The sequence below is a fragment of the Cariama cristata genome, unplaced genomic scaffold, assembly GCF_000690535.1.
Source record: "Cariama cristata isolate BGI_N322 unplaced genomic scaffold, ASM69053v1 scaffold28346, whole genome shotgun sequence".
NCBI lineage: Eukaryota > Metazoa > Chordata > Aves > Cariamiformes > Cariamidae > Cariama > Cariama cristata.
In genome coordinates, this window is record NW_009621976.1 from 8,191 (window position 1) to 22,103 (window position 13,913).

At 39.8% G+C, this 13,913-nt stretch overlaps 1 protein-coding gene across 1 annotated transcript; it reads left to right on the forward strand.

The window, feature by feature from the left end:
* Positions 1 to 3,729: 3,729 nt before the first annotated feature.
* On the forward strand, positions 3,730 to 13,483 carry ITM2B (integral membrane protein 2B; the record flags this gene model as incomplete). The annotated part of the gene is made up of 5 exons (XM_009702178.1): positions 3,730 to 3,922; positions 6,035 to 6,241; positions 8,239 to 8,349; positions 11,340 to 11,490; positions 12,756 to 13,483. Coding segments are annotated over 5 exons (751 nt in total), but the record flags the coding sequence as incomplete, so codon positions are not given.
* Positions 13,484 to 13,913: the final 430 nt, after the last annotated feature.

Consider the following 13,913-nt stretch of genomic DNA (forward strand, 5'->3'; position numbering starts at 1 on the left):
TTCCTGCAGAGCTTGAAGCTATTCAGTTTGGGAAGTTCTGAACCACTTACTTGTAACGCTGTAGGATTTAGCGTACAGGTGGCGGAGAGATGCTTGTTTCATGTCTTGTCCATGGGAAATAGGCTAATCAAACGTTTTCCAATTAGAACAATCAGCGCATCAAGGGAAACAAGTCAGTACTGGGCTTGCATCTAGTTCCTCCTAAGGCATTTTGCATTAGAGAAGATTAGTTCTGTGGCGGCATATTAAGGTTGAGGATTCACCAGGAGGTTGGAAGTACATGGGGCAGGGATGAAGCAGAAGAGGGGAAAGGAAAGGACTGGAACAGCAATGATTAATTATTACTGCTCACAAAAGTAGAGAGGCATATTTTTAGAGGTCAGTCTTCACCTCAAGTACATGATGCTTTCTTCTGTCAGATACCTCTGGCAGTGGAAAGCTGACCTAGAGCAAAACCTCAGTGAGGCTGCAATCTCGTGTTGTGCTCTGGCTTCAGAAGCGGGTGCTTCTGTCTGGGAACAAAGTGCAGTCGTAACGATGTGGGGGGCAGAGGTGCTAATTCAGCACTGTCCCTCTTGGTGGGGATCCGCTTTCACTTAATGTTTTGAGGTGGTTTTTTTTTTTTTTAGAACATGAGTCACCTGGAAGGAGGTGAGGATCCATTGGACTTTCTTCTCTTGCAGTGCGGCGGGTCAGATTTATATAGAGAGGGATGAATTATTCTTTTGGGTCAGTTCAGCCCAAACTAAGCTGTCATGGCAACAATACAAAAGCTTAGCCAGCTTAGCCAGCGGACAACCACTAATATGAGTATAATTTAGCCTCAGTAGGTTATTTATAATATTTTAATTTCAGGTGGTTTTAAACTGCTTGATAATGTACTTGGTTCTAAAATTCAGAAGAGGAAATCAATTCTGTGATCTCCTTCAACAGCATAAAATGTTTTCAGTGTTACCTGGTGCTTGTGGTTCCTCTGTACTGAGATGCACTGCTTTCATGGACTCCTCAGCGAGAGGCTAAACTGGGCTTGAACTCTTGCGCTGAAATTGATGGGCTGATTTCAGTCAGTGGTGGACAAATCAATGCAATAGGCAACTACAAATACAGAGTAGCTTAACGTGCCACCATTAGGGATGCCTTCAGAAATAATAATGATAAAATTTAGCTGCTGGTAGAGGATAAGAGTTGTATTAAACCTCTTGTTTACATATATCATCTTGTATATAAAAGCAAAATTCTTTAGAGTGGAATACTGATAAGCTTGTCCTTCAGGTTCCTCCTATCGTGTCCTGGTTTGGCTAAAACAGGACTACATGGTAAAAGTGCAAAAGTTACTCCTTTTTCAGATTTTTATTTTTTTTTTTGTGGCCTGTGCAAAATTAATTTGACTTTAATCCCCATTTCCAGGTAGATGTTCACACTGTGTATGCCTTCTGCACCACTTCCCAGAGGCATATTTTGTTAGTCTTTCTGAACTTACAAAATGATGTAAAAATGGAAGAGGCAGTTATTCCACTAATGGGCAATTCTGCTTGGAGTTAAAAAAGGTGGGGGGCAGGGGGGATAAAAGCAGCACTGGGAAAGAATAAAGATACTCTTTATATCCTTCACTAGGGAATATTTTGACATTGTAGCCCAGAGCCAGCTTGCTATCAGTTTTTCTGACATTAACTTATAACAGTTTAAATGGCAGCTATTTAAAAAAGTTTCAATCGGATGTCCTTTATGCTTTGAAATATCTAGGGAAATAGTTACCTAATGATATGGGGCAACATAAAAATAAAAATCCTTGTTTTACCTGGTTTAGATTTATAATTGAGATGATTTATAGAAGAATCCACAGTGAATCTTAACCTGACCTGAAAGTTAATTAGATTACCATGGGTATTATGTCCTATTCTCAGTCTTTGCAAACAGCCAGGTTAAACACCACACAGCTAGTAATCCTGTAATTCTTTACACTGAATTCCTTAAATAATTAGTAATGTAAAAACTTTTAAAAAGTTGTTACTTGTCTTTTCATTCTGCTTTTTCAGTCCATGGCAACTGTTTTCTAGCCACTCTCACTTTGCCTTGTAACATATCCCAGAAATGTTGGTTGGAAGGGACCTCTGGAAGTCATCTGGTTGAATCTCCCTATAGAAACAGGATGGTTGCCAAAGCAAGATCAGCCATGGCTTTGTCTAGTTGAGTCTTGAAAACCTCCAAAGATGGACATTTCACAATCTGATTTACTGCGGTAGTTTGTAAGATAACGTAAAACAAAATCTGTGAAATATCTTCAGTTTGAACTCTAAATATTTCTGAATCAGATTTTGGCAGCCGTTGCCTGGCAAAGAAGCTGAATTGCTACTTCTGTATGAAAGATAATTGCAGTGTGCTGTAAAGGTGGGTTTCACATCACCTAATTTTAGCTGCATATGATTTAGGTACCTAGTTTATTAACCAAGGAATTTCCCTCTATAATCAGTGAAAAGAAGTGAGTCCCTCCGAAAGACCACTTCTCCCTCTCAGGGATGGTTGGGATGAGTTGTTCTCAGGAAGCATCTCTTTCTCCCCACCATTTACAGGGAAGGTCTCTTTTCCATTTGGTGTCAGACTTGCTTAGATGGCTGCAGCGAGATGAGGGGAATTTCTTCCCAACTGGGCCAAGGCAGCATGTGGACTATACCCACAACTTTGTTCAAGTGGGAAATCATCCTAATTAGCAAATACTGCAAAAAAACCCCACACGAGGCAGACCATCGACTGACAACCCTAGCTATCAATGCCTCCTCAAGTGCCTCCCTCATGCTCTTCTTCCATTTTCTGGTTTGGGGTTTTTTGTTTATTTGGCTGTAATGATTTTGCTGTAGTCATCATTCTACCCTATTATTTTTTTCGTTGCAAAGGGGTAATGAATTGCTTTGTATTTATTTGAATTCTGATATTTTCCCAGGATTATCATGGCTTGGAAGAGGGTGACTCAAAGATGGGGTTTGTTTTGGTTTGGTTTGGGTTTTTTTGATGCGAGTTATGCAAACACTTGGGGGAGGAAAGAGCATTGTAATGTGGCTGATAGAGGAAAGATTTTGCAAGCAGCAGTTTATTGCTTAGGGTGCCTGTGGGGACTGCGTGGTTATGCAAATTAGTGCCCCAAAGGGGAAACATCCTGTCATTCCTTTAGCATAACATGAACAGCAGATAGAGGCATGGCCAACATTGTCTTAGAGCACAAAGCTTTCTTAACAACAACTTACAAAGCTTTTTTTTTTTCCATTCCCACTCTTCTTATTCTGCCAGCAAAGAGGTGGTAAAGTGTCTTTCCTCCTGATGGAACAATGTAGGAAAGGATGTATTTTTCTGCTCTTACCTTTGATCTTTTGTTGGTTCTTCTTGCATATACCAAGATAAAAATGAATCTGACCTTTCCGAGCTGACTTTCTTACGCTGCTGTTGTTGCATGGAGGTTGCCTGAGAATGGATATTTTTCTGTCTGCAATTTGTAAAGCAGCTCACTGTGTGTTATTGGGTATCTCAGGAGATTTTGTTATCTTCTTCTCTTCCCTAAGACTTAAGTCTGCTGATCTAGTCAATGACAATGGCATTAAAAGTGACTGTTAGTACAAGTTTTCCTAAACCTCAACTTAAATAGATCTTTACCAAATAAAATACGTTCCCAAACAATTGTGATAAAGTGCATATAGCCTTTTCTGACGGATGCAATGTTTGTATTTGCTGGACCTGAAGTATCTGCTGTCATACGTGGCTTGGGAGCAGTGTGCTGAAGGTCTCTCGCACTGATGCGTTGCAGGACCCTGAGGATGCTGTGCCTGTGGGGCAGAGGAGGGCCTGGTGCTGGTGCATGTGCTTCGGCTTGGCCTTTTTGCTGGCTGGTGTGATCCTCGGTGGTGCCTATCTGTACAAGTATTTTGCATTCCAGGTAAGTCAAATACACAACCCTCTCATAACAAAATGTTTTTCTCTGTTACACCTTACATTTAAAAGAGGGAAGAGGAGCAACAGAATTAGCCAAATAGCCTTTCTACTTTTTTTTTCTTTCCAAAACTTCAGCTTTTCTAAAGGCAAAGTGTATAGCCTGCTCTGAAGTTACCTATCAGCAGAGGAGGGCAGGAGCAAAGCCGGCAAATAAAAGGGAGCAGCACTTTTGAAAACCTTACTTTGCAGAGAAAGGATTATACCTAAATAGGACTTGGGTTTAGGAACACCAATGGTGTCCCAGCTTTTCACCTGCTGTCTCCTGTTTCGTGGTGCCGAATACTGGAGGTAGATTAACTCCTTGAAAACCTCCTTGTTTGACCCCCGATTTCCAAGACGTGTGCGGTACTGCGAATGCATGGGAAGGGGACTGCTTGCCAAAGCAGCGTGGTGACTTTCCTCTTTCCTAGTCTCCACAGGGATAAGAAATACAGGCCCTGCAGCAGACTTGGGAGAAGCACAGTCAACATGGTTAAACATGCTCTGTCAAGTCTAATCCATGCTGACAAGATTAGACCTCTGACAAAATGTATTTTCAGTCTTTCACAAATGGCACTGCTGCAAGAGGAGCCCTGTGGAGGCAGTGGTGCCAGGGAAGCAGAGCATTTACCTGAGACATGAGAGATCTTGAGTTAAATATTGTCTTCCTTGGGGGGGAATTGTCACTGGGCAGCACTGGATGTGCTGGGCTGTTGCCTGAGTGGTGCGAGGACACCCTCCCTCCTTCAGAAACTGCTAGGGTTGCAAGATTCACAGGGTCAGAAAGGGAGAGTGTAAGTAAAACATGAATCCTTCTAGCCCACTGGTTAGTGTACATAATTATAAGGTAGCAATTCTGTGTTCTGGTCCCTGCTACCAGGATTCTTGCTTTTTTCCCCATTTTAGTAGCTGCTAATGTGGAAGGCAAAGTGATTAAACATGAGAAATTTTAGCTGAACTTGCAGTTTATAGTCTCTTTGGCTATGACGTTAACCTAATTTATAAGGGAGCAGTAGTGTTGCAAATGATGCTTAAACAGCGTGGTGTATTTTAGTGAATTAACAAGCTGAGAGTAGCTGAAAGCCTGCTGTATTACTAATGCATGTTTTATCCGTGCTTATCACCATGGTGCTCCACCTTTCAGGTGCCAGCTAGCTGAAATTAAAAGTGCCATTTAATTCAAGCCTGTGGTACTTGTTTATGGCTCAGATCTGGGTTGAAGGAGAGACTCAGGAATTGACTAACATTGCACTGAAGACATGTTTTCAATGTAAAACTTTAAAGTCATGGCATATGCATATACATAAGTTGTATGTTTCTAAAACTATCTGGCCTGTAAACTTGGTATATGACTTCCACTGACTCAGGACCTTATTTTACATTTCACTTAGGTAACCTGCCATGTGTACTGTGACAGAAGGCCACAAATTACTTGTTTTAATTTCTTTTTATTACCTTTTTGTCTTTTAAAACTGTTCAAAAAAATTTATTTTAGGAACTGACTTTGTAAACTTCTGAAGCATTGCAAAACTAAGCAACTTCACGGAATAACTGAGATTAGAAGGAAACTTTTGGAGTCATCTGGTCCAAGCCCCTGCTGCAAGCAGGACCAAATTCAGAGTTAGACTTGCTTTTTAAAGGTGGTTTGGATGACCAGTTTCAATGTTTCAAATTGTAACTACTGACTACAGTTAAATTATATTTTCATAATAATATGCATGCATATAGACTTAGGAGCTTCATTGTCTCTGTAAAGATACAATGTGTCACAGAAAACGGATGCCAAATAGAAGACTAGATTTTAAGAACTTGCTTTTGGGATTCCATTTTCCGTCAGTTCAAGGGAAGGACTCCCTCTGGGTTCAGCACAATCAAGGTTTTACCTGTGGTCCTGTTGTAGATAGCAACTGGCTCCTAGTTTGATGTATTAGTCAAATTAAAGGGAAAACAAGTCAGATTAAAGGGAAAACATTTCATGTAGTCTGACAAGTTTTTCTTCCTGCAGTACTTTCAGAATATTAGTTTTAAAATTCTAGGCTACTGATATTTTTGTTGCTGGGTTGTTTACTGTTTTTAGCAGGGAGGTGTGTATTTCTGTGGAATAAAGTACATTGAAGATGGTTTAAGTTTACCTGAGCCTGGGGCAGAGGCTCAGAGTGCTCGCTACCACACGATTGAGCAAAATATTCAGATCCTGGAGGAGGAGGATGTTGAGTTTATCAGCGTGCCAGTCCCTGAGTTTGCTGACAGTGATCCTGCTGATATCGTCCATGACTTCCACCGGGTAAGAAATATTTCTGAAGAAGCTGAAAGCATTTAAAACTTGGAAAATGTTCCCCCTCAGTCATCCTGATAAGTGTACTCCTTAATTATTGTGGTGAGGGAAAGCGGAGGGTGGAGGAGGCAGCAGAGACATTTTGATGAGCAGCAGGCTGCAAGCAATTATTAACTGAGCATACAAAGTACAGCGTTATACAATCATCATGAGGTAGTATGTAAACCATCATTTGCAAATACAGTTTTCTTTTTAGAAAGAGAAAATCTTAGAGCTATTTCCTTTCCTTAGCATGAGGAAGTAAAGAGAATATAGTTCTTGTTGTGCTAAGTCCACCGAGCCAGAATTTGACCAACTGCTGTGGTGCCAAGGGAAGTTTGGAAAGGGCTGTTTGACCTCAACTTGCAGAGGCTGATTGCATCTGACGTCATGAGGTATGTTCAGGCACCCCCAGAGGTGCTCTCCTAGCGTGGCTAAAAAGCTGCAAAGCAGCAGCAGGAAGGGAAGGAAGTGACCAGCTGACTGACCATGCAAGAGAGCTCATTTTCCAGATGCCATAGGCAGCCTAGCAGAAGCTGAATTTTCCTTGTGCACCACAGGCTACTGTGATTCCTAAAGGCAGTGAACTAGGGTATCAAAGCCCTTTTAGCTGTTGCTTCTTTCTTTGTAGAAACAACTTTGATAGGAATCATGGTAATAAATTTTTGCTAAGGCAGTTGACAGGCCTTACAGCTCTTGGTACTAACGACAGCTGTAAAACAATTAGTAGCCCTTCTTTTCTGTATCAGTCTGATAGTGATGAAATGTTCTACAGCTGGTTTTCAGGAAGCTAAATTTCTGTGAACATTTGAAGACTTCGCTGAACAGCTTTTTTAAGCAAGGCTGAAAAAGAATGGGGAAGCGTTCTTTTTCTTTATGCAAACTTCAGAGTTTAAAGTTTTCCGGGCAAAATGAGTGCTATCTATCAAATATTCATAACCAGATTTGGAGGAAAACATTGCTTGCTTGAGCTATCTCATTTAAAAATATTCCTGAATATATTTAGGGAGCTTCTGTTAAGAGTTAGAGGAAAGACGGTAAAGAGGGAAAACCGGGGGGGGAAGAAGGCAGTATCTAAGAAGTGAGTGGGAACAACATAATATTAGAAATTTAGTTTTTGATTTAGTGGAAAGGCTTTGCTCTAAAGGTCAGTGCAAGGATCATTTGCCATAGGCAGAGCACGCACTTCTGTGTAATGAGATTAGTTGCACTGGTGATTGCTGTCTTGGTACTATTTTGACTGTTGGGCTCTTGGTGCTCAGTATTTTATATATGTCTGCAGCCTTAGAGCTTTCAGCAGCTTGGGATAATGTCTTCTTTAGCAAGAACAAATGTAATACAACGCAGCTCAGTGAACAGAGCCATAGGATTCATCAGGATAATTCCCTGGGTTTTTATATCTCTGTTTTTGTCAAATAATGGCAAATATTGCAGTTCAGGTACTATAAAGATAATAATTCAGCTATGAATAATCGTTAACACTTCAAGTCAGTAGTATATTTGAAAACAAAAGAATTTTTGTTGCATTATCTGTAACAGTTATTTTCCTTCTATATTTTGTTCTTACCAGCAGCATTTCCCCATTACACTATAACAAAATATAAAAGCAAGATTAGAGCAAGGCTGTTCCCCTGTTGTTTCAAAATGCAGGCAGTAAGAATAAATGAATACTGTACTCAATTCCGTAACAGCTCAGTTACACCTTTGTAATTTCATTACTGTAGTGTGTTTGAGCTACTTATTGCCTGCTGCCTTGCACAAATCCCTGTCATAGATTTAAATTCTCATCAAGACTGCCTTTTATTTCTGCATTTACCTATCCTCAAATTGGAGTTTGTTGGACAGACTTTATAGTGAACAAAACAATAATTTATAGAACAACACGAGGCAGTTGCAGTTTAGCAAAGTCTGTATGTGAGTTTTCTGATGTTCGTGTTATTTTACTTAAAATAAAATTTCCTCAACAGAGACTCACTGCCTATCTTGACCTTAGCCTGGATAAGTGCTATGTGATTCCTCTGAACACTTCAGTTGTTATGCCACCAAAAAATTTCCTGGAACTGCTCATCAACATCAAGGTACGGTTAAATCGTAAGTAATTTGTTCTTAAGACAGGGGAAAAAGGAGAATTTTTTTTCTTCCTTGCCCACCCCATCCTGAACTCTGACATTGACTCAAGGCGCATGTGTTAGAAAGTTAACTGGTTGCTGGAGATCTTTGCAAAGAAAGAAAAAAGTCTATAACCTTCTTAGTTAATAAACAACAATCATGAAGGAATTATTAATTCAGAGAAAGGCAAACAAACCTGATTTTATTCTTTGATGCTACAAATTTGACTGACAAAACTGTTTAAGTGTGGTGTACCTAGACTCCTTGATAGTAGTTCACGTGTTTTTTTTAATTTATAGTCCATTGTGACTAAAGTTTCCGTAAAGCGTGTATACACTGGACTAACTGGTTAGCTGAGAAGCTTGAAGTGGATATGCTGGGAAATCCTTTTAACAGGGGTATTGTCTAAAGCATAGGTCCCGAGGGCTGGCTCCTACTTTGAACCGATCCAGTGGCTTGAGGGTGATGTACATGAGGTCTGTTGGATCCCCTGTGCATGTTCAGGGAAATTAGATGTGGCACTAGGTGTGATGGACTAGTGCTGCATGTGAATTCATGAGGCTTCCAGCAGCCTTAAGATGGATCTTCCTGTTTCCAGGGAGGTTTTGTAGGAGTGATCAGGATTTGGATTGTATGATTAGCAAAGCCCATGTAAGCAACAGGGTTTTTTTAGTATAGCCAGGTTCCTGGTTCTGTGAGCACCAGACCTTCAGAACAAGATTCATTGTTAAAAAACAAGGACCATGGAAAAGACTGAGACACCACAATCGCTGAACAACCGAACATGAGTTTTCAGTATAACATTGTGAGAGCTCCTCATCACTTCCCAGCAGGGTTTGATAATTGAACGCTACTGCCGGGCTTGTGGTGCTGGTGCCGGCTGGCTTGTTGCCGCTGTGGGGACACACTGTTCTGTTAGTCCTAGTAACTGGGTGAAACGTAATGGCCTGTGAAAATGAGGAGGCCAAAGCAGATAATCTAATGGATTAGATCTAATCATCGTTGTATTTTTTTTTTTTTTAAACTCTAACATACGTATGCTTTTAATGCAGATTTAAATAGTAGTTATATTGTTTTTCAGCCTTCTGGTTTCTCTGCAGAACAGCAAAACATTCCAGGTGGGGAAGAGAGCTGATAAGCTAATGTGTGTCTAAGGTTTGGGGAGAGTATTTCAAATTTTATTTTACTGGGCTTTTGTAACTTTAGAATTGTTAATATCATCTTTAGTTTGCATCTTTCAAACAAGTCTTTGGAATTAGGACTCCAGGAACCATTTTAGCCATTTCTGAGTGGTTCATGTATATAAATAAATTTCATGTGAAAAATAACTTCACAAGTAAATCCTCTGCTGCTTTTTGGCTGCGTATTTTGAGGCTGGCTATTTAACCACACATTTGTTTCCTGTACATAAGGATGAGGTAGTGTCCATAAGACTCGGTAACCCCATTTTTTTTTACTTTGTGTATGCTGTTTTGTTTCCATTTTTAGTTTGCACAAATTCCACTATTAAAATCTGTTAATTTCCTAGTTTGTCATTAGTACTAAATCAAATATGCGTGGTTTAGAAGTAAGAGGATAACCAGGCATCACACATTTAATTGAAAATCTGTGCAAAAGCAAACTGTTTTGATCATTGTGCCCAACAGTGAGTGCCCTAATTTTATGAGACATCTGTTTAATTCTCATTGTATTAACAAAAAGCTGTGGGCATTTGATGTCTCAGAAAATCAGGCTAAATGTTTTGTAACTGAAATTTGGGAAACCATTCTGCAGATGCACAAAGTGACTAAATTTCTGTTCACTGTCCTGCAGTCACGCTGGTTGCACAAGTCAAAAAATGTATGAAATTGAGCTCTGAATACAGGCAGAGGGCATTTTATGAAAACGGAGGTGCTCTAGGCTGTTTTGTTTTTAAAAAAAACAAGCCGTAATTTTAGCTTAGAGAACCACATTTCTATATACTGATACAGTTTGCCTGCATACACAGACAGTTAAAAGCCTCCTTTCCTCGGGAAACAAGTTTGAAACCCAGGTATATTTATTTGTTCATCCACCTCGTTCACGTTGTTGAGCCAAGTGGCCATTTTTAACCGTATGCGATGCACAGGACATGTCAAAGATGACGTTTGCAGCTATGCTGGATCGCAGTGCTGGGTAATTGCTCCTGCAACATGTGCATCTTCAGCTGTGTCCAGTGAGGTGTGCACGGAGCTGGATTCCTCCATCATTTCTTCTATGGTAAAATAACACTGAAGGGACTAGAAAAGGCTTTGGAAGCCTTTGTGTGTTGTTATGGCTCTTCCCTTTTCCAGTGTATTGCCTTAAAACACTTGATAGACCACCATGGCTTTCTAATACCTTTCTGTATAAACAATTGTGGCGTCGCTGTAATAACTTAGGAGGCTAGTTGGTCTCATCTTGCATTTGGTTTGAGAGTTGTGACCCATGCTGCGAATATGTTCAAGGCTTCCCAAACCCTGTGGACTGCAGCTGGAGTATATTGCAGCTGGTGTGCGTCATCGGCAAGAGTATCTCCGTGTAGAGTACGCTTCTGCCAACTCATATTTGGGACTAGTTCCCACTGAGGTCTGTTGGGCTGCTAATTAAACAAAAACATTGGATGATGCATGCAGGACTAATCCGTGACAGTGGGTGCTTCTGGAAGGAAACATTTCTTCTCTGCTGAAGACTGACATTACTGTAGCAGGAGGGCGGTGGATGTATGCATCAGTGGAAGTTTTGTGACCTTTTTGAATGTAATCGTTATGTATTTCTGTAGTGCAGTGCAGTCATGTTTGCACATTTAGAATAAAATTCTGTGGGTAACACATATTTTGAAAGAGTTCAAAGAAGATAGATATGTCACAGCCATGTTAAAGAAACACATTGCAGTGTTTCTGGTGTACTTAGACCATGAAGAGATGGCTTTTGACAGAGATGTTGTATTTTTGTTCAACAGGCTGGAACATACTTGCCTCAGTCCTATTTGATTCATGAACAGATGATTGTTACTGATCGCATTGAAAACGTGGATCAGCTGGGATTCTTTATTTATCGCCTCTGCCGTGGCAAGGAAACCTATAAACTACAGCGTAAAGAAGCCATGAAAGGTAAATGTTCTTCCTGCGATCTTTTGTGTTGGCAGAAAGTTCAGTGCTGCTTGAGTTCAATAAATAGGCTCGATTGTGTTGAAAAGAGTGACTTACTAAAGCAAGGGTTGCTTATTGCAGTAACTGGCTCTGTGGGCTTAAGTACGTCTGATATTTTCTGTGTAGGTATGGAAATAAGTAATTTTATTGTGCAAAAGTGCTCAAGGCCCCGGTGAGCCAGGAGCTGCTAAAATGTGTGTATGCATGGGTATGTTTTCTGGGGTTCAGGCTTTCGTTGATGCTTTTCTTTAATCTTCTTTCTTGACCCACCCCCAAACTAAAAAAAAACCTTTACTATGTAAGAAGCCATAGCATTGTAGCCCAAGTACAGAATTGCAGATTCTTCTTGTCATTGAAGCCATCTATAAATTAGTCTGTCTTCCTATTTGCATCAGTGAAATGTGAGTAAGAGTTTGGTAGTGCTTGGTACTCCTTCATGGAAAATGTTTGAAAAACATTATTTGGGAGAGTCTTGACAAGGTATTAAATACTGCCTTAAAATGTTCACTCAGATTTTACTCAGGCTTGTGCTTGCTTCCCTCCCCACCCCCCCCGCCCAACTCTGTGATATGCAAGTGCACACTCAAGCAATTTAATTGCTTTAGTCATATTGTTGGACCTGACTTCTTGGGAAAACAAGGAAAAGAAATAAATTTTATAAAAATCATTTAGAACAATGTTTGAAAATGAAAAGGTCTTAATAGCAAAATCCAATTCAAAATCCAGTATGTTGATCCTCTGGTAATAAATGATGAGCATAGGTTGGCAATGAACATTAGTTTGGCTAAAATTTGGTTAAATTCTCTTTCACCAATTCCAAGATGTTGTTATTTAAATACTACTAGTCCACTCTCTTTTGCCTATAGCGGTTTATTCCTTTGCTGTTCCCTCTCTCATGTCCCCACAAGCGTTTTTACAGACACACAGAGGGAGATTGGGAACTGATCTGGGTTAAAACTAGCCAGTGAGGGGAAGGTTGGCAGGTTGGTTTTAACTAAACCAGTATTGCAGTTTGGCTCAGCACACCTTCAGGATCATTGCCTGCTTATTGATTTTTTTACGTATGAATATGTGTCTACCTGTGTTTCCTCTGAGAGGGGGGCCGAAGAGGGGTAGTTCTGGTTTCTGGTGACATCTTATTATAGCAAATGTAAAACTCTTGTGCCTCTGGTGTACCTCATCCCCTCTTCTGTTTACCGTCCATTGTTCTTTACCAATACAAACAGGAATTCAGAAGCGTGAAGCCGTCAACTGCCGAAAGATTCGACACTTTGAGAACAGGTTTGCTATGGAAACACTCATCTGTGAACAGTAATGAGGAATATTGCTGTTACGGGAGACTGAAAAGCTACAGTATGACCCCACCCTTTGTATTGTGTGCAGTGATTATTTTAAAAAATTTTCTTTTATGTAAGTAGTGGACAGGGCTTTATTGCTGAACACCTTCCATACTTTTCATCTCATGATACATGTAAAATCAATATCGTTTAATTTTTTCCTTATTTTCAGGTGTGCTGTTCTTCTTATATTTGAATAGCAATTGTATAAAGTCTTAGTTGCTAGTGCATTTCATGTGATGAATCTTGAATACTAGGAAGAAGAGAAAGTCTTTGAAATATCCACCAGTTTTTAATTAAGTAAAATTGAAAAGAATTATTAATGTACAAATGGACTGCAAGAGCTACTTCTAACTGTAATATTACCTGCTATATAGTTTGTTACAGCCTATAGACAAACCTGTATTTGACTCTCCCTAACAAAGTGCAATTTGTTTTGTTTTTAAAATATTGTCATATTTACCTTTTTAGATTGATTTCTGACTTGATGTTTTAAAATGGCAAGTGTTTGCTGTAACAATCTTTTAGAAAATTAAGAAGTAACTTATGTTACTAACTTGTATATAATCCATGTATGTGCAATGGAAAATAAACCTTATAAACCTGTTTGTCTAAAAGTCTTGTGTTTTCTTTTGCTATTACTGGGGGTCTTTTTTAGAGGAGGGGACTACAGTTAAATTTACAGTTAATGCTTTTTACTTGCAGCACTATTTTTAAAAGCAAGAAGATAAAACGGAATAGGTGATGGCAGAGAAATTAAATACAAGCAGAGAAACATGTTTTTCTGTTCCTTTTTCATTTAAAGGCAACATTATGCTGCTTGCTTAAATTGTGGGTTGGTATTTCCACAGTACGTACAATCAGAGTGGAGATGCAAAGCTGACTTAACGGGTTGTTAATGTCTGAAATCCCTGTCCCGTGTGTTTGTCGAGTGATGTGCGTAATGTAGAGAGTGCCGTGCATGGGGCTGACCCAGCTGAGAGCCAGGAGCGTTCGCTACCTGCACGACTTTGCATTTCCCTTTGCTCAACTCAACTTCAGGGCATT